The sequence below is a fragment of the Bos indicus x Bos taurus genome, chromosome 6 (assembly GCF_003369695.1).
Source record: "Bos indicus x Bos taurus breed Angus x Brahman F1 hybrid chromosome 6, Bos_hybrid_MaternalHap_v2.0, whole genome shotgun sequence".
NCBI lineage: Eukaryota > Metazoa > Chordata > Mammalia > Artiodactyla > Bovidae > Bos > Bos indicus x Bos taurus.
In genome coordinates, this window is record NC_040081.1 from 67,761,108 (window position 1) to 67,786,503 (window position 25,396).

General features: G+C 42.0%; 1 protein-coding gene across 3 annotated transcripts in view; it reads left to right on the forward strand.

Moving 5' to 3' along the window:
- Positions 1-326: 326 nt before the first annotated feature.
- CWH43 (cell wall biogenesis 43 C-terminal homolog) overlaps positions 327-25,396 on the forward strand; it is a 52,598-nt gene continuing 27,528 nt past the window's right edge. Inside the window, exons 1-9 of one of the 3 annotated variants that reach the window (XM_027544480.1) lie at positions 327-480; positions 3,207-3,398; positions 7,032-7,152; positions 7,510-7,664; positions 10,520-10,721; positions 12,437-12,525; positions 19,857-20,114; positions 23,134-23,259; positions 25,167-25,246. In XM_027544480.1, coding sequence (XP_027400281.1) covers positions 438-480; positions 3,207-3,398; positions 7,032-7,152; positions 7,510-7,664; positions 10,520-10,721; positions 12,437-12,525; positions 19,857-20,114; positions 23,134-23,259; positions 25,167-25,246 — 1,266 coding nt within the window. In that variant the 5' untranslated portion in view covers positions 327-437. The remainder of the gene's footprint in view (positions 481-3,206; positions 3,399-7,031; positions 7,153-7,509; positions 7,665-10,519; positions 10,722-12,436; positions 12,526-19,856; positions 20,115-23,133; positions 23,260-25,166; positions 25,247-25,396) is intronic. The other 2 variants (XM_027544479.1, XM_027544481.1) reach the window with 2 other exon arrangements.

The following is a 25,396-nucleotide window of genomic DNA, read 5'->3' on the forward strand; positions in this document are numbered from 1 at the left end:
TTGGCACCTGCTCGCCGAAGGCGCCAGAGCCCCTGGCTGCTCAGTTCCCCTTCTCGGTCTAAGCTTTCCTCCCTCGCCACGCGCCCTCGGGTCTCCTTTAAAGAGCACCGCGGGTCCAGAGCTGCCACGATGCCGCCCTCCTGCGCGCTCGCAGCGCGCCACCCCCGGGGCTGTTTCGCTGGCTGGCCGAGAGACCTGGTTTTTGCCCCGGTGGCAGGTCGGAGGCCCTCGGCTCCTTTGCTTTGGCGTCGGCGGTGGCGCTGGGTACCTGGCGCTCAAAGAAGCCCCAGGGCCGGGCGGGCGGCGCCGGGTGTGGCTGGGCGGAGGGGGCGGGCCCCACCCTCGCCAGGGCCGGGCGTGCGGGCTGGCTGGTGCCAGGGCGTGGGCGCAGGCTCGGGAGGACGCGGCATCTGGCCCGGGACGTAGGGGCTGCGGCCATGACCTCGCCATGGAGAGAGGTGCTCCTGGAGAGCCTCCTGGGTAAGCCAAGGCCGCCCGCCGCGCATTCGCCGGTCGGTCCCCCTTGCCCTACCGGGAACCACGATGCTCGGCGGGCTTGGCTGAGCCCCGGGAGGAAGGAAAGCAAGCTCGGTGCCCAGAATAGAGATGCTTATCGTCCCCTGTCACTTTCTGCTGCTGAAGGAATTTTAAAAAAGAGAGAAAAGCCCTAGATTGAGGTTCCGAGGATCCGGCGCTCCCCCGAGTCTTCCCGAGCTCCTACGCCATCCTGGTGTTGCGCCCAACGGGCACGACTTCTTCACCTGTCGGCCTCGAACCGCGAGGCTGGTACCAACCCCGAGTCCCCTCACCCATGACCTTTAACTGAATAAATTTCAGTACCGAGCTTTGCCTTCCCAAGCGGCTCAATGATAAAGAATCTGCCTGCCAATGCAGGGGATTCCATTCCTGGGTCAGGAAGATCCCTTGGAGGAGGAAATGGCACCTTTCAGAAAGGGGCGCCGTTCCGCCTCCCTCGGCGCCCTGGCTGTAACACTCAGGGCCGTGTCTGCTGCTTGGGTTGGCCCGGCACGAGTGGGCTTGGGTGGTGGTCGCACATTGTGAACATTTGGCCACAAACATCCGACATGGGACACGAGTCCCGTCGTGTGCTCCCTTAGCAGCTTTGTAAAAAGTACCAGGAGCAACTATTGTTGTTAATATTGTCTGAGTTTTGTGGTTGAAATCAGAACTCCCAGACAAACGTTTGGGAGATTGGTAGTTCACAATGAAAGGAAGGGGTGCCTTCCTAAGAACTGGGTTTTCTGGGAGCTGGTAATGCTGGGGGGTGGGGGGTGGCGGGGAGGCTCATTATTTGGCCCAGTCTGTATCTCACAAGTACAAGATGTAAAAAGAATTATGCACTCAGTAGGTACCTAGGGTGCTAGGTACTCTGTGTACTCGATCTTTTTTAATCCTCATAACTCTGTGAGGTGGTTAAAAGTACTGTTTTCAGTGATTAAGAATAGTTTGGAACTGGATTCCTTGGTTTTCAGTTCACTGCTATTTGCTACTTTTGTGACCTTAGGCAGTTACTTAACTTTCAGGATCTCTGGAGTTTTTGTTGTTTGATTTTGCATTTGTAAAGGAGGAGTAGAAATAGTGTTAGTTTCATAGGACACAGGTTGTCTGAGGAATCAGAAAAAAGATCCCTGTGAATACTTAGAGCCTCACATGTGTTAAATGTCCATTGGTTAATTATCATCACTGTAGAAGATTACAAGGTCGGCAGATGTGAAAGTAACTTCAAATCTGGATTTTCCACTACCCCACACTGCCTCCTAAGGCTTAGGTTTAAAGTATTTCCTAACTAACCTGCCTTTGGCTGTAGTCTGCAGTGGGAGGAAGGAGTTCTATTGTTTTTTGCTGTTTTTGATTTTCACCATATTGCTCATTAAAGAAAGGTCAACTTAGTTGAGGAAATTTTTTCAGGGTCCTGACAGGAAACCAGATTGAACCTAGATGGCTGAGATGAAGAGCCTTTAATAAAGGGACTGCCACATTACAGGGCTTCCCTGTTGGCTCAGATGGTTAAGAATCTGCCTACAATGAAGGAGACCTGGGTTTGATCCCTGATTTGGGAAGATCCCCTGGAGAAGGGAATGGCAACCCACTGCAGTATTCTTGCCTGGAGAATTCCACAGACAGAGGAACCTGGTGGACTACAGCCCACTGAGTTGCAAAGAGTCAGACACCACTGAGCTACTTTCACTTTACCTACCTGTATGAACCTAGACAGCATATTAAAAAGCAGAGACATTACTTTGTCAACAAAGGTCCATCTAGTCAAGGCTATGGTTTTTCCAGTAGTTATGTATGGATGTGAGAGTTGGACTATAAGGAAAGCTGAGTGTTGAAGGATTGATGCTTTTGAATTGTGCTGTTAGAGAAGACTCTTGAGAGTCTCTTGGACTGCAAGGAGATCCAACCAGTCCATCCTAGAGGAGATCAGTCCTGGGTGTTCATTGCAAGGACTGATGTTGAAGCTGAAACTCCAATCCTTTGGCCACCTAATGCAAAGAGTTGACTCAATGGAAAAGACCCTGATGCTGGGAAAGATTGAGGGCAGGAGGAGAAGGGGACAACAGAGGATGAGATGGTTGGATGGAATCACGAACTCAATGGACATGAGTTTGGGTGAACTCTGGGAGCTGGTGATGGACAGGAAGGCCTGATGTGCTGTGGTTCTTGGGGTCTCAAAGAGTTGGACACGACTGAATGACTGAACTGAACTAAACTGATGAATGAGGTTAAAGGGACAATCAGGGGATACTGAGGGACTAAAAACAGCTGGAAGCCATTCTCATCTTGGGCCTGAGAAGGGGATGGAATTCTCTTATTGGAACCCAGTTAAGGCCAGAGTCATGAAGGAGGGCAGCCAGCCAGAGCAGTGGTGGTAGTAGTTGTTGTTGTTTAGCTGTTAAGTCGTGTTTGGCTCTTTGCAACCCCATGGACTGTAACCCGCCAGGCTCCTCTTTCCATGGGATTCTCCAGGTAAGAATACTGGAGTGGGTAGCCATTCTGTTCTGCAGGTGATCTTCCCAACCCAGGGATTGAACCCTGCATGTGTTCCCTGCATTGGCAGGTTGAGTCACCAGGAAAGTAGTCCAGTTGTAGCGGAGGAAAGGGCTGTCCTCTGAAACAGTGACAAAGTTACACTTTCTCTCTCTCTTAAAAACTGTTTTTTTTTTTCCCTTTTTCCCTCCTAGGATATGTTTCTTGGTCTCTCTGCCATGACCTGAGCCCAATGATCTATTACTTTCCCCTGCAAACACTGGGACTCACTGGGTTGGAAGGTTTTGCCATAGCATTTCTTTCTCCATTATTCCTCACAATTACTCCTATCTGGAATCTGGTTAATAAGAAATGGATGCTAGCCTTGCTGCGGATAATTACTGTTGGTAAGATATAAAAGTGATTCCTTAAGTTTCTTTTTTTTTAGTTAAGAATCCAGGGAAAATATATAGACTGTTCTTTGAATGCTAAATGATTAAGTAAAAAATAAAAGATGTCTCTTTGTCTTACTACTGCCTTGAAGAGTTTTAGTAGAATTGTAAGTCTAGACCAAGAGTCAGCATATTTACATTTTTAACTTTTCTGTCAGATTGGAAAATTTTAAGGACCCCTGAACTGAAGAGGGGAAAGATACCTTGAAGATGTGAAATTATTAAATATGTTTTCGTTCTTTTTTCCAACTGTGATACAAAACTCAGAAGTCATTAAAAAGTTTTTAAATGATAATGCATAAAAATATGGAAATTATGCATGATGAACATTGTAGTAAGCAAAAGTAATCAATAAATTAGGAAAAATATTGCAACTCTTATAGTCAAAGGGCTAATTTCACTAATATATGGAGTTTTTACAGATCAGTAATAAAAGGACCAATAACTCAATAGAAGAGAAGGCAAAGGATATGATCTCGGGAAGATCCACTGGGATAGGAAGGGATAGGCTACCCACTCCAGTATTCGTGGGCTTCCCTTGTGGCTTAGCTGGTAAAGAATCCACCTGGAATGGGGGAGCTCTGGGTTTGATCCCTGGGTTGGGAAGATTCCCCTGGGGAAGGGAAAGGCTACCCACTCCAGTATTCTGGCCTGGAGAATTCCATGGACTGTATAATCTATGGGGTTGCAAAGAGTTGGACACGACTGAGCAACTTTCACTTTCAATAAAAGGACCAATAACTCAATAGAAGAGAAAGCAAAGGATATGATCAGTTTACTGGAAAGGAAATACAATTCATTCTTTAAAAGATACTAAAAGGTGTAGAATACAAATCATATATATATATATATTTATAGATAGTTTCTCATATCAGATTGATAAAGAACAAACTTAGATAACACTATTGTAAGCATGAGAAAACAGGCACTCATGCATTGCTGGTGGGAATATAAATTTGAACAGCTTCTGCAAAGGATAATTTAACAGTGTTTATCAAAATTACAACTCTGTATTTTTCACTCAGCAATTCCACTTCTGGGTATATATCCTATAGATAAGCTTACGTATGTGTCAAATGATAAAAATAAAAGGTTATTTAATCACTGTAGCAATATTTATAATAACAGTGTCAGAAATAATCTAAATGTCATCCATATGGGATAGGTTAGGTTAAATAAATTTTGGTTATGAAACTGGGAGTACTATAGAATACTATGCAGCTATACTAAAGAATGAGAACATTTATGTAAGGAAATGGAATGTTCTTCAGTAGTAAGTGAGAAAAAAAGAAGCAGTAAACAGTATGTTCAGAATGCTAACATTTGTGTAAAATAGGCTAGATGAAATATATATAGTAATTAATTGAACATGCATTAAATAGGTCCAAAAGTATTTTAAAACACACTGATATTTTTGTTGCTTCTGAGGTGAAAAATTTGATATTGAGACAGACATGAAAATGAAACTTTGCACTGTATACCTTTCATAGTGTTTGAATTCTGGATTTCAATATGTTACATTGGCAAAACCCAGTAATTAAAGAATATACACTTACTATCACAAAGACTTGAGGTTATTATATTAATAAATATTGAGAGACCTTGGAAAAGTACTAGTGGTAAAAAAAAGTAAGAATGTGAGGTCATGGAGAAAAAGTTTAAAAAACAAAAATACCAGACTCCAGTCTGGTTGAATCTGTAGCTGAGAAGTACTGCCTGTCTTGCCCTTTTGCTATAACACAATTGGTTTCTCTGAGTTTGCATTTGTTCATGAACCAACCATGCTGTGTGTATTTCTTCTGGTCTAGGAACAGTGACTGAAATCACTAGGAAATTCACCTTCCGTTTTTCTGCGCATCAGTCCCTGAAGAAGGCAGAACATGGTTATTGAGTGTAGCCAGCTCTGTGGTTACCCACAAAGATCTGAAGCCCTAAACAGCAGTGGGAAAGACCACTGGAAAATGCATCCTTTTAAAAGATGATGTCCGTAGGAATGAAAAGAAATATCAAATGATCATGAAATTTTCAGCTCCAGAAATAATAAAGATGAAACTTCCTACTTCCAGAGTATATATAGTAACTGAGTTCAACTGTCCTTGGCTTACAGAATTCTTTATAACCATGGCCTCATTACACTCCTTGGTTGGCTTTATGGGGCGGATCTCGTCAGTGCACGCTTTTGTTGCCTTTGCTCAGTGCTGCCTGTGGCAGCTTTACCTACAGAGCCACTCACCATACAGTTTCTGGGACAGTTTGTTTTTAGTCTAGTTCTGGCCCAGCAACTTCTGGAGGCTGTAATGTAATAGGAAATAACTGGAGAGTATGGTGTTTGAGATACTTCTTGTTGTTCCCTTTTCATCTCCTTTCTCCCTGAAAACCCATTACTTGAGTAAAGGGTAGAATTGTATTTGAGGAAGCGGAGTGGGTAGGAAAGTGACTCCGATGTGGGTTAGGAAAGTGACTTCAGGATGAAGAAACCAGTTTGTGTCAGATGCTCTTCCACGTGTCCATTGAGTTTGATGATGCTAAAGAGAGGCTGAAGTAAGTCATGCTTTGCCTTAAAACTCCCTTTTCAGGTACTTTTTTTTTTCGGACTTCAGATACTTCTTAAGATGAAACAACGTTGTTTTTCACAGAGGTCCGAAGGGATTCTTACACAACTACAAAGCTGATCTGAGTGTTACATGCTGTCTCACTGCTGTTCCTTCAGATATTTTAGGTTAATCAGTACATAATTAACTATTAAACCGTTAAACTAGTTCATACTGTTGCATTGGTCAAAAAGTTAATTTGGGTTTTCTTTAATGAAAAATCCAAATGAACTTTTTGTCCAGCCCAATACAATTAATTTAGATTAGTTTTGATCTTAATTATTTCGACTCACTAAAATAGCCCTGATTAAAAAGATAGACAATATTAAGTGTTGACAAGAATATGAAGAAACTGAAATCCTTACACATTACTGATGGGAATGTAAAATGGTGCAGTTGGTTTGAAAAACAGTTTGGCAGTTCCTCAGAATGTTAAACATAGTTGTCATATGATCCAACAACTCCACCCCTTGGAGTTAGACCCAAGAAAAATGGAAACATTCACATAAGACCTGGTACATAAATGTTCATAGCAATATTATTCATAATACCCCAAAAGTGGAAACAATCCAAATGCCCATCAATGGGATGAATGAATAAACAAAAAGCAGTATATCCATGCAATAGAATATTATTTAGCCATAAAAAGGATTGAAGCACTGACATGTGCTACAACATAGATGAACTTTTTTTAAAAAAGTTTTTTATTTAAGTTTAGTTGGTTTACAATACAGTGTTCATTTCAGGTATAGTTGTGCAACTTTGTAAACATATTAAGAACCACTGAGTCATACGTCTTAACACAGTGAATTTTATGGTATGAATAATACTGCAATAAAAATGTTCAAAAAGATTTATACATACACGTAATTATACATTAACTCTGTCTTCCTGAGGGTAAACATGGTATTAGACACAACAGTTATCAAAGGCAGATCATTAACTAGTAGGGCATGCTTGCCAGAAATGTTTAGCTCTCCTTAAAATTTGTTTGTAGGTAGCATCGCCTCCTTCCAGGCTCCAAATGCCAAACTTCGGCTCACGGTCCTTGCACTTGGTCTGTCTTCCTCACTGGTGGTGCATGCTGTGACGTGGTGGACAGGAAATGGCTTGCAAAGGTATAGTTTGCATCTTGTGCCTATAGGCAAACAAGTGTGGTCAGTTACCAAAGGGAAGTTGGGACCGGGCATTCCAAGATACAGTATTTAGCTTTCAGGAAGGCCTTGTCGAAGTCTCATTTTTTTTCCTTTTCACAAAACCAGGATGTGAGTATTTGCCATTACTCTCAATAATGTTGTGAGAATGGAGAAATTATAATGAGTTGCCTAGGTAACGGGCTATATAAAGGCTAAGTTGTGTAGATTACCAACAAGACCACCTCATATACTCCTCTGTGACACTGTGAAATTCACAATGGAAGGAGTACATTGAAACCACTCACAAAAAAGTTGTTAAAAATATTTCTGTGCTTACAGGTACTTCAGAATCTGGGGGTTCATTTTAGGACAGATCCTTCTTCTTGTTCTTCGCATTTGGTACACGTCACTAAACCCAGTCTGGACTTATCAGATGTCCAACAGAGTGATACTGACATTAAGTACTATTGCCACACTTGATCGCATTTACACAGGTAAGCATAGGCCCAGTTTATTTAGGGATTTTTATCTCTTGCACAGTTTATTTACCTTTCTTATCTGAATGTCACACATCTTGGAAAGATAAAACGAGTCTTTCCACACTCTGTCTCCATGTCTGCTTTTTCTCCCTCTGCAAGAGTAGCTGGCCTCGGAAGTGAACTATTATCTGAGCAGAAGGCACCTTTTCCTTGGCAGCACAGAGGGTGATAGTAACCGTTCGTCTCTGGCTTGTCTCATTGTGGAGTGGGAAAGTAGACCCAGGCCTCATGTTCCCTGCTGGCTTTCAGCTCTGTTTTCTCCTCTTTCCCTCTGAACAGGGCTTTCCAGGACGAGATCCGTCAGCCCTCTGCCCCCACACTGACCCCAGCCTATCTGTAACACTCTGAAAAGTTATTTGTTAGCAAGGGCTTTGAGAACTGCATCAGTTCAGTTCAGTCACTCAGTTGTGTCCAACTCTTTGCAACCCCATGGACTGCAGCACTCCAGGCTTCCCTGTCCATCACCACCTCCCGGAGCTTGCTCAAACTCATGTCTAACGAATCAGTGATGCCATCCAACCATCTCATCCTCTGTTGTCCCCTTCTCCTCTTGCCTTTAATCTTTCCCAGTATCAGGGTCTTTTCCAATGAGTTTTCGCATCAGGTGGCCAAAGTATTGGAGCTTCAGCATCAGCCCTTCCTGTGAATTCTCAGGACTGATTTCCTTTAGGATCGACTGGTTTGATCTCCTTGCAGTCCAAGAGGTTTGGACTCCTCCAACACTGTGAGAACTGCATGAATTTGTTCTTTTTTTTCTCTTGGTTTGTGTTTTGCTTTTGCTCCCCTCCCCCCACCCACCCCACCCTACCCTTAAGTCTGAAGGTATTTAAACTCCAAATCTGAAATGTAAAAAGAAAGGAAATCCTAAACTTTCATGTGCTTGTGGGCTAAGTCGCTTCAATCAAGTCTGACTCTGCGCAACCTTATCGACTGTAGCCCACCAGGCTCCTCTGTCTGTGGGATTCTCCAGAATACTAGAATGGGTTGCTGTGCTGTCCTCCAGGGGATCTAACTGACCCAGGGATCGAACCCCTGTCTCTTCTATTTCCTGCATTCGCAGGCAGGTTCTTTACCACTAGCTCCATGGATATTCATGCCACCTTTTGAATCACCTGTCCGGAGCTTACAAGCGAATTTGGATGTTTGCATTACTGGCGAACTCCAGACTTCTGAAGAAAAGGAAGAAATGTTGCTAGATTCTACTTAACTTGCTCTTGGCTTTGTGTGTAACTCTCAATGAGTCACTATACTTCTGTAAATACAAGGAGAAATCTCACAGAAAGTTTAGAGAGTTTGGCTCACCATGAACAAAGAGTTTGTTTAACTCCTCCAATTTTGGTATGAAATGGCTGTGGTGAGGACAGGGGAACATCATACATGTAAATTGATCAAGAGGCATTGATATTGATTAGAACATTTAGAACTCGGTTCTAGCGCCCTAATATATGTTTTGTATTTTATAAAACGCTCACATGTGAAGTAGAAACTCAGGCAGCAAACTTCACAGGGACAGCCTGATAAGGATCTGGATTCAGGGTATCCCTTACATTTCTGGACTTTACGTTTCTGTAACTCCAGAAATATAAGTAATTTCTGGACTTACATTTCTGGAGTTTGCTTCTTTCTCGCTTCTGTTTTAAATTTTTGTGACCCAGTTGTTAGTCCCTTCCTGTTTTTGCCCTGTGCCCCATTTACAAAGTTCAACTCCTTTCCAGCTTTCCCAGGATATCTCATCATCCCTAGCAGCGTTTTTTGGGGTAGTTTTATTGAAGATTTGCTGTGCCTTGGGGTGAGAGTCACACACCATAGTGTGTAGCAGTGTTGTTACTCGGGAAATTCAGCTTAAGCTGCTCTCTTTTCCAAAGACTGTCTCCTTGGCCTTCAGGCCCTTGGTCACCATCTGTCTTCACCACCTTCTCCCTCACCCCCATAGCTTTCAGCTCTGCTTGTCCTCCCCCTCACTCCTTTCTGGGCAGAATGGCTTTCTTCCTGCCTATGAAATCATGCTTTCATTCCCACAGGCAGACTCTCAGGTTTCTTTCTGTCCCGAAGCAGGCTTCCCAGTGTCGCGAAGCATCTGCCCAGCAGGCTCTCTGTTCCTATAAAGGCTTTCTCTTGCCAGCATTTTCTGCAGTTGGTACATTTCTGTATGTGAAGTCACTAATGCAACAAACTGAGACCTCACTGTTAAAACAGTCCTAGGAAGTATAGTAGGGTAAAGCACACAGGTACTGGCTAGGCTCTCTCTACCAGCCGTGTGATCTTGGATCTGTTTTCTCTGGGCCTTTCAGTTTTTCAACCTGTGAAATGGGGTTAGTAATAGAATTAGTAACCTCATAAAGTTGCCGTGAAGATTGAACGAGTTCATGTGAGGGGCTGGCCACAGTAACTGCTCAGTCGACGCGCTGTTAACACTCTGGGGGCTCAGAGGGTTAGATGAGGACCTTGTTCTTTTTGGGGAGAAGCAGCCTGGTATACTGGGAATGTTCCATTCCAGGGGGACTGCATTTGTTCCCTGAATTCACCTTTCACTTTTCATACATATAGTTTAGCTCATAACTGTCTATTTCACATGAAGTACATACCTTTCTGCATTTTCAGTTGTCAGATTTCAAAATGATTTATTCTCCTGAAATCCTGATCTAGCCTCCCACTGCCTGCCTCCCAGCATGTTCTACTTGTTATGGGGTCTTACCTTCCCCTCTAAAGTAAGCTCCCTGAAGCCAGGTCCCATTTCCTACTTGTTTAAAGTAGGCCTATGTAGAGGGTAAATTTCTGTGTAACTGACCCTTTTCTGTTTTTTATTCTAGATGGTGCCTGCTATAAACCTCAATGGAAGAAGAATGGTGAGGCAGCCAAGGCAGTGGCTTCTGGTCTGAACTGGTTGTTGGCAGGCGCTGCCTTTGGCAGCCTCATGTTCCTCACCCACTGGATTTTTGGAGAGGTGTCTCTTGTCTCCAGATGGGCAGTGAGTGGACACCCCCATCCAGGGCCAGATCCGAACCCATTTGGGTGAGTTTGGGTTTGGAAGCAATCCAGAAATTGACTGGTATGGTTGAAAACCTTGCTCCTCTGTGTGAGCAGCTAGACAAGCATGACTTTACTGTGTACTCTGGAGATGAAAGCTCTTGAGGTCTGTTTGCCCCCGTACTGAGGAATGCTGGGAGGTGACAGGGACGATTGAGGACTGTGTGTGGCCAGGTGAGTGGCCCCTCTGGACTGTGAGCACGGGAAGGGAAGGGCTTTTTGTTTGCAGATGCATTCCAAGCCCCTGGGACAGAGCCTGGCACACAGTAGGTCCTCATCAATGTTTGTCATTGACTTGGAGATAGACAGTGATCAACCGGGTCCTCTCAGGCCTTTGCTGTCTTCTGAACACCCAGGACCATCCTTCACCTGAGGGGGTGGGAGCAGGCAGGAGAGCGGCCGAGAGCCTCACTCCAGAGCCGGAGGGCCTGTTTCAGATTCTTTGTCCTACGTGGGCAGCTGTTTCTAATATCCAGCAGGTTACTCAAGTGCTCTTTTCCCCAGTGTCCTCCTCTGTGAAATGGGGATAATTATAGCATTTACTTTGGGCTTCCCTGGTGGCTCAGACAGTAAAGAATCTACCTGCAATGAAGCAAGACCTGGTTTCGATCCCTCGGTTAGGATGATCCCCTGGAGAAGGGAATGGCAACCCACTCCAGTGTTCTTGCCTGGAGAATTCCGTGGGTAGAAGAGCCTGGTGTTCTCGAGTCCATGGGGTTGCAAGAATCGGACACAACTGAGCAACTAACACCTTCACTTTTTCATTTACTTTACAGACCTGTGAAAATTAGCTGAGCTAGTATATGTAAAAGTCTTCAAACAGTTCCTGCTATCTAGTAAGCACTCTGTGTTTTTTAGTTCATTTATATTATAGCTACTTCATTGAGTGCCATGTTGTAATTTCCCACTAAAGTTTAGTTAAATTCTTTTTAAAAAATATTATTTTTATTTATTTATTATTAAAATGTATTTGGTTGCACTGGGTCTTTGTTGCAGCATCCAGCATCTTTAGTTGCAGCATGCAGACTCTTAGTTGTGACATGCAAACTCTTAGTTCCAGCATGTGAAATCTAGTTCCCTGACCAGGGATTGAAACTGGGCTCCCTGCATTGGGAATGTGGAGTCTTAGCCACTGGATCACCAGGGAAGTCCTGTTTAGTTCTTTTTTTCCTCCCCATCTCCTACAAGTTTTTGCCAAAGTAGTTAAAGAATGAAATAGTTGGTGGTTATTTTCAAAGACACACAATTTATAATTATTTACCAAACTCACCTCAATCCTAGGAAGGCAGAGACTATTGATAAAAGCAGGACTGAGGTTGAGAAAAAAATGAAAAGAGGTACACTAAATAGCAATTCCCAGTGACTTTTTCTTTTTGACTTTGGCAGAGTCATTTAAAATGTCCCATAGCCAATATGAACTATAATAGTCTGAGAAAGCTCAGTTACTTTGTTTACATTGACCATGAAAGACTGCAGATGTCATTTATGACAAGTTAGAGGTGCTCTTATGTCAGTGTTCTGAACGTATATGAAATTGTTTCCCAGTGGACTTTCGTGGTCTCATTGGTTGTTTCACACTCACATTGTCTCTTGGATGTGCCTAGAGGTAGAAGACACATTTCCATTTTATATCTGGGGCAATGGAATAGTAACAGCGTCAGATATCCTATAACATGTCTTTTTTTTTTTTTTTTTAACAGAGGTGTAGTTCTGCTGGGCTTGGCGAGTGGATTGATGCTCTCATCTTGTTCATGGTTTCCGGGTTCCAGTTTAATCTGGTGGATTACAGGTGTGTAGTTTCTCTGTAGAAATGCTTGGTTATCCAATTTACTCACAAGTATGCAATGGCACTCCACTCCAGTACTCTTGCCTGGAAAATCCCATGGACAGAGGAGCCTGGTGGGCTGCAGTCCATGGGGTCACTAAGAGTCGGGCACGACTGAGCGACTTCACTTTGACTTTTCACTTTCATGCATTGGAGGAGGAAATGGCAACCCACTCCAGTGTTCTTGCCTGGAGAATCCCATGGACAGAGGAGTCTGGTGGGCTGCCGTCTATGTGGTTGCACAGAGTCAGACATGACTGAAGCGACTTAGCAGCAGCAGCAGCATGTGCCCCTGGGGTGGAAGGAGATGACCATACAAGCCTGTGCCATTGAGGGTGGGACAGTCTCACCAGCTGCAGCCCCTAGAACTCAGATGTCACCACGGTTACTGGGAGTTACTGGCTCCAGGTTCTTGCTTCCTTCTCCTCGTTTCCCCTCTCCTCCTTAGCTGTCTTATCCGCCTGATGATGCTGACATCCTCTCCCCGGTCTCCTAGATAACTTATCTGGGTACAGATGTCTGTAGCAGTTTTATTGATGGTCTGAGGAGATGGAGGGTTGGACATGCCATGTGGCCGAACCACTTCCCCTGTCTTGCTTCTCTGGTTTTCAGGAATGCCCCCCTTTGGGACTTCACACGGAAGTTCAATTTCCCTTTCTCTTGTGTGGGTAACCAGTTTCACCCCTCACTCCTCTATTCAGCCTTGGGAGGGTCCACGTTTGTTTATTCAAAAGCCTGTACCCTTTCTGCCCAGTCACATCCTTTAGGGTTATAGACTGTTGGTGAAGACTATCATATTTCCAGAATGATCTACATATTTTTTTTAAAGGTTTTTTGGTGTGGACCATTTAAAAAATCTTTATTGAATTTGTTACAATGTTGCTTCTGTTTTATGTTTTGCTTTTTTGGCCCCGAGGCACGTGGGATCTTAGCTCCCCACCCAGGGATTGAACCCTCACCCTGTGCAGGGGAAGGTGAAGTCTTAACCACTGGATGGCCAGGGAAGTCCCCGATCTAATTTTAATGACTGTGACTGTTTTGTTACTGTGACTGAATTATGTCACTCTTTTCCCTTCCCCTTAAAAGGTGGGAATGGTTAGAGTCAATTTTAGTGTTAAGTTAAAAAAAAAAATACCCACTCTGTGACAGTGCAGATGCTGTTTGGTTTATGTGAACAGAGAGGTCCTTATACGTTTTAATTAAGCAGGTGATTCAGAGTTTTGTACTAGATGCTGGGTATGGGTTTGTGAGATAACATGTAATGATAATGGAAGATAAGGTTTAATAACCTCATAAGCGGTGGTGCTGGTGGTGGTTCAGCTGTTAAGTCACGTACAGCTCTTTGCGACCCCATGGACTGCAGCAGTCCAGGCTTCCTGTCCTTCACCATCTCCTGATACGATTCTGTACACCCTCAGTGCCATCACCCTTGTGTGGAGGCGTGTGTCAGCCAGTAGGCTGCTCAATTCCTGAGGTTAACCAGGCCCTCATCCTCCTGAAGCTGTGTGAACACACAGTTGCAGTCATGTTGAGCTGTTTTTACTTGTTTGTGTATTTTCAGGTAGACATTCCTTAAGGGAACGCTTGGTATGAATATAATGTTAGCCTCCTGTGATTGTGCACAAAAATGGCCAGAGAACCTTGTCAGTGCTGAGTGTGCAGTGAGCATATATAGCTTCTTAATCTGTATGCAATTAGGAAAAAGAACATGAAATGCACTGAAAGTTGTTCAGCATTTATATCATGCCTTTTCTCATGGCATAGGAGCAAAATGTTAATTGGGCATGTAAGTAGCAGCTTCATTTTAAACCTAGGAAAGCTGAGGTCCACAGAAACATAAAGAACAGAAAGCCTTGAACTTATAGTTTTATGCTTATATTTATTTCCCCAGATAAGTAAGCATAGCCTGGAGCATTAAACCTAATCTTGTCTATCTCTCTGAAGTATTAAATAAAAGTCCCTAGGGGCAAGACGATTTAAGGCTTCTAATGGCTATTTGCAGTAGAGAGGAAAGCAGGGCTGTAATTTGTGAACTCTATCGCCCTCTGCCTGCTCACCTGAATTAAGTTGGAGCTCACACTTAATTTTATTATCTGGAGATAGTGCCCACTTTTCACCATGATTCATCTCTGGAAAACATCTCAAAGTAGAGTGAAGAAAAATAAACCATATATTTTCATTGTACAGTTTAAGTTCCAACTGGATCCGAGTATGAATTTCATTATGACAGTGACCAATAGAATTTCCCAAATGTGAAGAGACAGGAACTTTAGATCTTGATGCCAATTAAATTAGTAAAGTCAAAGTTCTATTTAAAAAGACATCAATGTCCTAAATGCATTGATAGGACCCCAGGGTACTATACAGAATGCTTATAATTTTATTGTATGAGGAACTTGGTCAATTGAAAATGAACATGTTGGTTATTATAAATATCATTGAAATATTCAATTACTATGAATTCTGCTTGTTGTCTTCAGTTCAGTCACTCAGTCGTGTCTGACTCTTTGCGATGCCATGAACCGCAGAAAGCCAGGCCTCCATGTCCATCACCAACTCCCGGAGTCCACCCAAACCCGTGTCCATCGAGTTGATGATGCCATCCAGCCATCTCATCCTCTGTCGTCCCCTTCTCCTCCTGCCCTCAATCTTTCCCAGCATCAGGGTCTTTTCCAGTGAGTCAGCTCTTTGCATGAGGTGGCCAAAGTACTGGAGTTTCAGCTTCAACATCAGTCCTTCCAATGAACACCCAGAACTGATCTCCTTTAGGATGGACTGATTGGATCTCCTTGCAGTCCAAGGAACTCTCAAGAGTCTTCTCTAATACCACACAGTTCAAAAGCATCAATTCTTCGGCGCACAGCTTTCTTTATAGTCCAACTCTCACATCCATACATGACCACTGGAAAAACCATAGTCTTGACTAGACGGACCTCTGTTGGCAAAGTAATGTCTCTGCTTTTTAATATGCTATCTAGGTTGGTCATAACTTTCCTTCCAAGGAGTAAGCGTCTTTTAATTTCATGGCTGCAATCACCATCTGCAGTGATTTTTGAGCCCAGAAAAATAAAGTCTGACACTCTTTCCACTGTTTCCCCATCTATCTGCCATGAAGTGATGGGACCAGATGCCATGATCTTCGTTTTCTGAATGTTGAGCTTTAAGCCAACTTTTTCACTCTTATCTTTCACTTTCATCAAGAAGCTGTTTAGTTCTTCTTCACTTTCTGCCATAAGGGTGGTGTCATCTGCATATCTGAAGTTATTGATATTTCTCCCGGCAATCTTGATTCCAGCTTGTGCTTCCTCCAGCCCAGCGTTTCTCATGATGTACTCTGCATAGAAGTTAAATAAGCAGGGTGACAATATACAGCCTTGACGTACTTCTTTTCCTATTTGGAACCGGTCTGTTGTTCCATGTCCAGTTCTAACTGTTGCTTCCTGACCTGCATGTAGGTTTCTCAAGAGGCAGGTCAGATGGTCTGGTATTCCCATCTCTTTCAGAATTTTCCACAGTTTATTGTGATCCACACAGTCAAAGGCTTTGGCATAGTCAATAAAGCAGAAATAGATGTTTTTCTGGAACTCTCTTGCTTTTTCCATGATCCAGCAGATGTTGGCAATTTGATCTTTGGTTCCTCTGCCTTTTCTAAAGCCAGCTTGAACATCTGGAAGTTCATGGTTCACGTATTGCTGAAGCCTGGCTTGGAGAATTTTGAACATTACTTTACTAGCATGTGAGATGAGTGCAGTTGTGCGGTAGTTTGAGCATTCTTTGGCATTGCCTTTCTTTTGGATTGGAATGAAAACTGACCTTTTCCAGTCCTGTCACCACTGCTGAGTTTTCCAAATTTGCTGGCATATTGAGTGCAGCACTTTCACAGCATCATCTTTCAGGATTTGAAATAGCTCAACTGGAATTCCATCACCTCCACTAGCTTTGTTCGTAGTGATGCTTCCTAAGGCTCACTTGACTTCACACTTCAGGATCTGGCTCTAGGTGAGTGATCACACCATCGTGATTATCTGGGTTGTGAAGATCTTTTTTGTACAGTTCTTCTGTGTATTCTTGCCACCTCTTCTTAATATCTTCTGCTTCTGTTAGGTCCATACCATTTCTGTCCTTCATTGAGCCCATCTTCGCATGAAATGTTCCCTGATATCTCTAATTTTCTTGCAGAGATCTCTAGTCTTTCCCATTCTATTGTTTTCCTCTATTTCTTTGCATTGATTGCTGAGGAAGGCTTCCTTATCTCTCCTTGCTATTCTTCGGAACTCTGCATTCAAATGGGTATATCTTTCCTTTTCTCCTTTGCTTTTCACTTCCTGTCTTTTCACAGCTATTTGTAAGGCCTCCTCAGACAGCCATTTTGCTTTTTTGCATTTCTTTTTCTTGGGGATGGTCTTGATTTCGGTCTCCTGTACAATGTCACGAATCTCTATCCATAGTTCATCAGGCACTCTGTCTATCAGATCTATTCCCTTAAATCTATTTCTCACTTCCACTGTATAGTCATAAGGGATTTGATTTAGGTCATACTTGAATGGTCTAGTGGTTTTCTCCACTTCTTATTTGGGAGGACTCAGCCTCAAACAAAACACAGTTAAGCTACATGGTTAAGAGAAACAGGCAAAGTGACAGTGTATCATATGCTCCCAGTGGTGTACAAAAAGGGAGGAAAATGCACACATATGCCTTTTTCTTCCTGTGCACAGACTGTCTCCAGGAGGATGGCAAAGAAAATGCTAACATTGGTCGCCTTCACTAAGGGGAACTCATAGGGGACAAGAGGGACTCTTTTTCACCTTTCAGATTTTTGGGTTTTGAATTTATAACCTTAAAAATACAATTTTAGTGGATTGAAAAATATGTAGCCTGTTTAAAAATAGAAATGAAATTAAAAATGAAAGTGATCACTGTCAAGGGTAATTTGAAGAAAGGTTTTCTTTCCCTTCTTTGTAGTAAGACAGATGCAACAATGTCATAGATTAAAATATCTAATTAGGACTCATTTTTTTGAGAAACAGTCATTGTAAGCTGGTAAACTTGGAGCTTCCCTGGTCGCTCAGCTGGTAAAGAATCTGCCTGCAATGTGGGAGATCTGGGTTCGATCCCTGGGTTGGGAAGATCCCCTGGAGAAGCGAAAGGCTACCCATTCCAGTATTCTGGCCTGGAGAATTCCATGGACTAAATGGTCCATGGAGTTGCAAAGAGTTGGACACTACTGAGTGACTTTCACTTTCACTTAAATTGTTAAACAGAAAAATTCCCCCTCCCTAATAATCAAATAGGGCTTCCCTGGTGGCTCAGAGGTTAAAAGCATCTGCCTGCAATGCGGAAGACCTGGGTTCGATCCCTGGGTCTGGAAGACCCCTGGAGAAGGAAATGGCAACCCACTCCAGTATTCTTGCCTGGAGAATCCCATGGATGGAGGAGCCTGGTGGGCTACAGTCCACGGGGTCGCAAAGAGTCAGATGCGACTGAGTGACTTCACTTCACTAATAATCAAATAAATGAAAATCAAAATATGCTATAAATTTCATCATTAATTTGGTAAAACTTTTTAGAAAGAAATGCTTTTGGTAGCATTTCTGGAGGAAGTGGGAACTGCTGTAACCTCTCAGGAAAGCACGACAAGTACTGACGCTTTAAAATCCTTTTGCCTGCTGATGCTGTAGTTGTACTTCTAAGAATCTTTTTAAGAATTATTTTAAGGAAATAATCAGAGATGTAGTGAGAGATTAATTGACAAAGAAAGATGTTCCTCACAGTGTTGAAAGCTTTCTAAATGGCCATCAGTAGGAAAATGATTGTTTATTTTTTGTTGTATATTTATCCAGTGGAAGAGTATATATATATATATAAACATGTTTTAGAAGAAAAATATTGATATGAAAAAAAGTTCCTGATATAATGTCCCACAAAAAGCAGATTATAATCCTTAATATGTGGCTTGATTTCATTTTTTTATGTAAAAATACTTCTGTATATATGCAGAAAATGACATAGGGGAAATAAATAGGCGTATTAGCTGGGATCGTCTTATCTCAGTCCTAGGTGATCCTTAATTGCTTCTTTACAGTTCTGCATTCTTAAATTTCTGCAGTGAATAGGCTTTATATTTGTTTATTTCAAATTAAAAAAGTTGTTATTAAGATAATCATGTTAAAAAATTTAAGGCCTAACTATGGAATTAAAATCTGTGGGTTGTGGCGGGCCCTGCAGCCTGGTTCTCACATTCATCTGAGTGTTCTTTTTGAAGTGGGGAAGGACAGTCACATGGCAACCGTCCTGTGATGGTGTGGGTGGGGCTTACTGCTGGACGAGAGCCATGGGGTGCTAAGAAGCAGGCTGGATCCTCTTCCTGGAATTCTTGCCCCAAGCAGTCAGAGGCTGCTGTAGACGTCCTTAAAGGGTGGGTGTCTATTATATGTAATGTTGATGGAAATGTCCTGTGTCTAGAAAATGTCATATTCTGTGCAAAGGCGTTATATTGATGGCTCCAAAATGGAGTGCTGTGCTGCCATCTCAAAGCCGATTTCATAGGAATATGGAGAAAGGTCATATTCCTTCAGATCTGGCTCAATGAATTAGCAAACATTTACTAAGTGCCTCCAATGGACCAGGCAGATCCACAGCCCCCCAGCACCTCAGAGGCTGATGTGTGCATGAATGAACTGCCTGCAGAATTATAAAGCAGTGAGTCCAGGAATGCAATCTCAGTCACAGCTTCTTTTACGACTGTGAGATTGAGAAGGTCAGTTTATGTATTGTGGGTTGACAGGCAGCATTTAAATGGATGGAACCTGCTTTAGAAAATTTCTTAACAAAAATGTTTCAGAAACTACCCTGACTTTACCTGTTTTCTAATGTCCTAGATCTGGCTGGTTAAATTAAATTAACATATTCTTGGTATTTCAGATGATTTCATGTTTTTTTCAGTTTTTGCTATACGAACCTTAACACAACCTAAAAATGCCTTCTTCTCTTCTACTGCTCTTCTCAAAGACCTAGCACTGGACTGAGATTTTCTGGACCTACATTCCACCTCCAGCTGTGCAAGTAACTAGCTGCGTGACCTTAAGCAAAGCGTATTAACCTTGCCAAGACCTTAGTTTCTCATCAGTCTAGAAATTGAACCAGCATGCCCTCTGAGGTCCCTTCTGGCTCTAAATAGCTATAAAGTGGTCATCCTATAAGCTTATTATTCTTTTCTTTTTTTTTTTTTAAGAAAATGGAAGAGGCTATTACTGCTTTCCTGTCTGATTGGGTTTCTTTCTCTGTCTCACAAACAGGAGCGACCTCGGCAGCAGGACTCCTTTACCTGCCCACGTGGGCAGCCGCTGTGTCTGGCTGTGTGCTTGCCCTCTTCACAGCATCTGTGTGGCCTCAAGTGCTTGGACACCTTATTAGCTCAGGCTCAAGCCCTGGAAAAGCCATGACCACTGCCATGATATTTTATATTCTAGAAGTATTTTTCTGTGCCTGGTGCACGGCTTTTAAATTTGTCCCAGGAGGTGTGTATGCTCGAGAAAGATCTGATGTGCTTTTGGGTGAGTACATTTGAAAGGTCTGGATTCAAGTCACTACTCAAACATTCCTTTCAGGACTGACTGGGATATGCACTTTACACAACTGATTAGAATAAATAGGATGATTTTGCCTTTTTTATTGAAACAGACTCTTTTGGTTAAAAAAAAAAAAAAACTAGAGGAATATCTAAATTACTATTTAAAAAGAAATTTCTTGGGACCATCCAAGCAGTTCAGTGGTTAAGACTCCCTACTTCCACTTCAGGAGGTGCAGATTCAATCCCTGGTTGGGACTTTTAAAAAATGTAAGTTAAAAAAAGAAAAAATTTCTTAGTTCATCGATGACGTTCAGTAATATTTATTACTGCAAAGGCCCTGGAAGTAAATTTGTTGTTGTGTAGTTGCTGAGTCATGTCTCACTCCTTTGCAACCCCATGGACTGTAGTCCTCCGCCCATGGGATTCTCTAGGCAAGAGTACTGACGTGAATTGCCATTTCCTTCTCCAGGGGATTGTCGGGGCCCAGCAATTGAGCCCAAGTCTCTTGCTTGGCAGATGACTTCTTTACCACTGAGCCACGTGGGAAGCCATTGGAAATAAATAGCTGTGAAAAAACCAACTTTAAACCATAATAAGGTGTAAAAGAGGTCCATGAAACACTGTATTATATGATATGTAAGGAAAAAAATATGCACATGGTGCTCACATTGCTATTTTGATGGTAGGCTTGTAAATATGTATATAGGAAGTATGTTTTTTTGGTTCTCCTGAATTTTATATGGTTTTTATTTACCCTCTTTTTACCAATAAAATAGATTTTTGCATATGTGAATCTTAGTGTAAATGATAAATGATAAGTGAAATGTAAATGATAAAATCATAGAGTATATATCTTCCATTTCAATGATTATGACCTTACATACCAAAATTAAAATTTCATAGGCTTAGCTCAGTTTAACATTTCAGAAACTGTCTTCTGGCTGTAATGAAATTACTGATATGTACCAAGCAGACACAGATCAAATATTGCCTGTCATTTTAGTTTTAAGTAAAACATGTCCAATGCCTCCAAGATAAAATCTTTGAAAAATTGAGGAGATAAAACATATTTTAATAAGGGATTCACTGGTGGCTTAGATGGTAAAGAATCTTCCCTCAATGCCAGAGACCTGGGTTCGATCCCTGGGTCAGGAAGATAAACCCTGGAAAAGGAAATGGCAACCAACTCCAGTATTCTTGCCTGGAGAATTCCATGGACAGAGGAGCCTGGTGGGCTACAGTCCATGGGCTGTCCAACAAAGAGTTGGACATGACTGAGCAACTAACACTCAGTTCTTTGTTCACACATTTTTCTACTTGTTTATTTATTCATTAAAAAATTAGGGAGGAGGGAGGAGGGTTCAGGATGGGGAACGCGGGTATACCTGTGGTGGATTCATTTCAATATTTGGCAAAACTAATACAATATTGTAAAGTTTGAAAATAAAATAAAATTTAAAAAAAAAATTATCACGCACCTACTGTGGTCCAGGCCTAGTGCTAGGTACCAGAGACTTAAGAGACAGAATCCTGCCCACCTGGAGCTTCTGTGTTGTGGGGGAAACACCACACCTCACATTAGACAAATACTTAGGGAGTTATGGCGGGGCGGATGCTACACAGGAGTCTGGGCTTCTACTTGTGCTCATCTGTCAGTCCCCCTTGTGCCCGTGGAATATATCCAACCACTCTGTGCATTTGCACATAAACTTTCTTCTCTGTGAGCTAGACATCTGCCAGGACAGGCCGGTTTGGAAGAGGTATATTTTAAAGCAACTTTTGAGGATTTGCTATTTCTGGTAGATATCAGAGCTGCAACCCAGGCAGAGACATACACTGCTGCATTTCCTCCGCGATAGTCTTGGCTTTGCGAACTTGTGTTTCTTCTGATTTCTTTCAGGTGTGTGTACTCTGTCCTGCTCTATCTTCCTGTCCAATGCCCTGCTTTTTTTCTTACTCCAGCTTGCTTGGGGGTCTGCCATGTGGAGCAATGGAACAAAAGTAAGAGCTGTTCTAAACATACGTTTGTTTCTTAGAATGTTATGAGCGACAGGCGTTTTGAGTTCCTTCTCACTACTTATGGAATTGCAGAAATAGTGCTTTATTACAGCTTCAAATAACTAAGAATTCTTTTTAGTAATAGTGACATTATGTTGATAAGGCCACAGAAACTGAGGAACATCGGTAAAGTTCAGAGTAGCTTTGAATAACCATTGTAAAGAATCTATTAGATCAGAAACTAGTTATAAATGTATTGTCTAGGTTTCTCCTGCTGTTTCCTACTAATTGCACGTGACTTTTTTTTAGCCTTCCACCTAAGCATCTTTTACCAGACATTCCCCAATTTACATATTGTTCACTTACACCTCTGTTTCTAATTCTCATTATATACAATGTTACAAGTATGCAGACTTCATGTGTAAGCTACATAGAAATGCATCCCCGTTGAGCTCGTCTTTCTTGGCCCAGTGTGAGCTCCAGCACGCATCCTCTGCTTGGACACACAATCCAGGCCATGAATGCTGCCATATTAAGAACCTCTTCTTGTTCTTAATACTCTTCATATTAAGTATCCTCTTCTTGTGCTCCTCAACTCGGTGCATATGGTCCCTTTGGTGGAGAAGACCAAGTCCCTGAGGCAGTCCAGAAGATGACTTTCTTTTTGTCCCACCCTTCCCTGGACAATCAATAGTCAGTGACCAACACTACGACCAACCTAATATTGGTATTTTCTAGGAAATACTCAAGAAATTGTAAGAAGCCCCTTATCAAGAAAGATTGGGGTCTTTTAATGTACAGCTTAATTTCTAGAACCCTTCCTGATTTCTTATGATTATCCTAATAATTAAAAGTAATATTGGAGTAATTGCTTAGGTACTGAGATAACTCAGTAACTGAATTTTCAGGATATATCCATTTAAATGGAATTTAGGCTTCTGGAATTTGCTACTGGAAATAGTTTTAGATCAAAATGTAATATATTCATCTTTCTTTTTTGACAGGGACTGTGATGGTAATTATTGGGCTGAATATGTTATTGGGTCAGAAGAAAAGAGTTGATTTTCATTTTCAAACAAAAAACAGTCCTAAAGTCCTTTTCAGAGAGAGTGAAAAATACGTGAAACTTTGTGAGTATAGTTTTGTTTTATTTTTAAAAGCATTTTATTATAAATATAAATTTTCAAACATGTGAGCTTAAAAAATATAATGAACCCGCAGGTACCCTTTAACCCAGTTCCAACAATTATTAACATTTTGCCCATGTTGTTCATACCTTTTTTTTTTAATGAAATACTTTAAAAGAGATCTCTGATTATTGAATCATTTCAACCATAAGTACTCTGTGTTAGTTTTGTTTCACTTCTAACGTAGATTTAACTAGGATTTCCAGAATATTTGTTGAAATAGAGACTATTTATTTTGTTTCTTGTTCTCCTTTTTTTGGAAATTAAATATGTTAGTATTTGGAATACTGATGAGAAGAAACAAATATCAAATTAGTTTACTATTCAGTCTGACTCATCTCAGAATATACTAGATTAAATAAAAATGTTTATTGAATGTATAACATTTGCAGATACTGTCTTAGCACACACCCATCCATACTCAGTCATGTCTCTTTGAGACCCTATGGACTGTAACCTGCTAGGTTCCTCTATCCACAGGATTTCCCAGGCAAGAATACTGGAATGGGTGGCCATACCCTCCTTCAGGTATCTTCCCGGCCCAGGGATTGAACTGGAGTCCCCTGCGTTTCTTGCGTCTTCTGCGTTGCAGGTGGATTCTTTATTGCCACCAGAGAAGCCCCAATATACTGCATTATTGTTGCCGTTTAGTCGCTAAGTCATGTTTGACTTTGTGATCCCATGGACTGCAGTGCTCCAGGCTTCCCTGTCCTTCACTGTCTCCCAGAGTTGGCTCAAACTCGTGTCCATTGAGTCGGTGATACTATCCAACCATCTTATCTGTGTCACCCCCTTCTCCTCCTGCTCTCAACTTTTCCCAGCATCAGGGTTTTTTTCCCCAATGAATCAGTTTTTCGTATCAGCTTCATTGGAGCTTCAGTTTCAGCATCTGTCCTTCCAGTGAATATTCAGGGTTGATTTCTTTTAGAATTGACTGGTTTGATCTCCTTGCACTCCAAGGGACTTTTAAAAGTCTTCTCTAGCACCATTAGTTTGAAAGCATCAATTCTTTGGCATTCAGTCTTGGATTCTAAAAATTTTAATATAAGAAATATCTTGGGCTTGATTCTGCAGGGTGTTTTTGCAATGGTTCCTGCTCATGGAGAATTGTTTTCTTGTATATATTTATGATTTTATTTTATTTATTTATTTTATTTTCATGGTTCTTGGAATGTTTTTAGCAAAGCTTCTTTGATGTCTGAGGTTAAAGTATGGGTTATATATGCATGTCAAACATGAAAATTAACCCACGAAATAGACATTTCCCCTTTACATAAAATCCATGGCTAATAAATTCAATAATTTCATTAAAACTATTAAAAATACGCTTCAGTTCAGTTCAGTTAGTTGCTTAGTCATGTCCGACTCTTTGTGACCCCATGAATTGCAGCACGCCAGGCCTCCCTGTCCATCACCAACTCCCGGAGTTCACTCAAACTCACATCCATCGAGTCGGTGATGCCATCCAGCCATCTCATCCTCATCCCCTTCTCCTCCTGCCCCTAATCCCTCCCAGCATCAGAGTCTTTTCCAACGAGTCAACTCTTCTCATGAGGTGGCCAAAGTACTGGACTTTCAGCTTCAGCATCATTCCATCCAAAGAACACCCAGGGCTGATTTCCTTCAGAATGGACTGGTTGGATCTCCTTGCAGTCCAAGGGACTCTCAAGAGTCTTCTTCAACACCACAGTTCAAAAGCATCAATTCTTCAGTGCTCAGCTTTCTTCACAGTCCAACTCTCACATCCATACGTGACCACTGGAAAAACCATAGCCTTGACTAGACGGACCTTTGTTGGCAAAGTAATGTCTCAATTTCTTCAAAACAATTATTTTCTGTTTTCTGTTCAGTTTTGTGGCTGCTTGTTGGTGTGGGATTGTTGGGATTAGGACTACGGCATAAAACCTATGAGAAGAAATTGGGCAAAGGGGTAAGTAATTAAAAGTTTTGATATAGAATTTTAAATGATGCCTATGTATATGCATGCATTTGTACACTTCACTATTATGATTGAACCCTAGGCCTGGGTCTGAGGACGTCAGGACTCTGGATTCCACATTCTTAACCTTTAGGTTGGGCT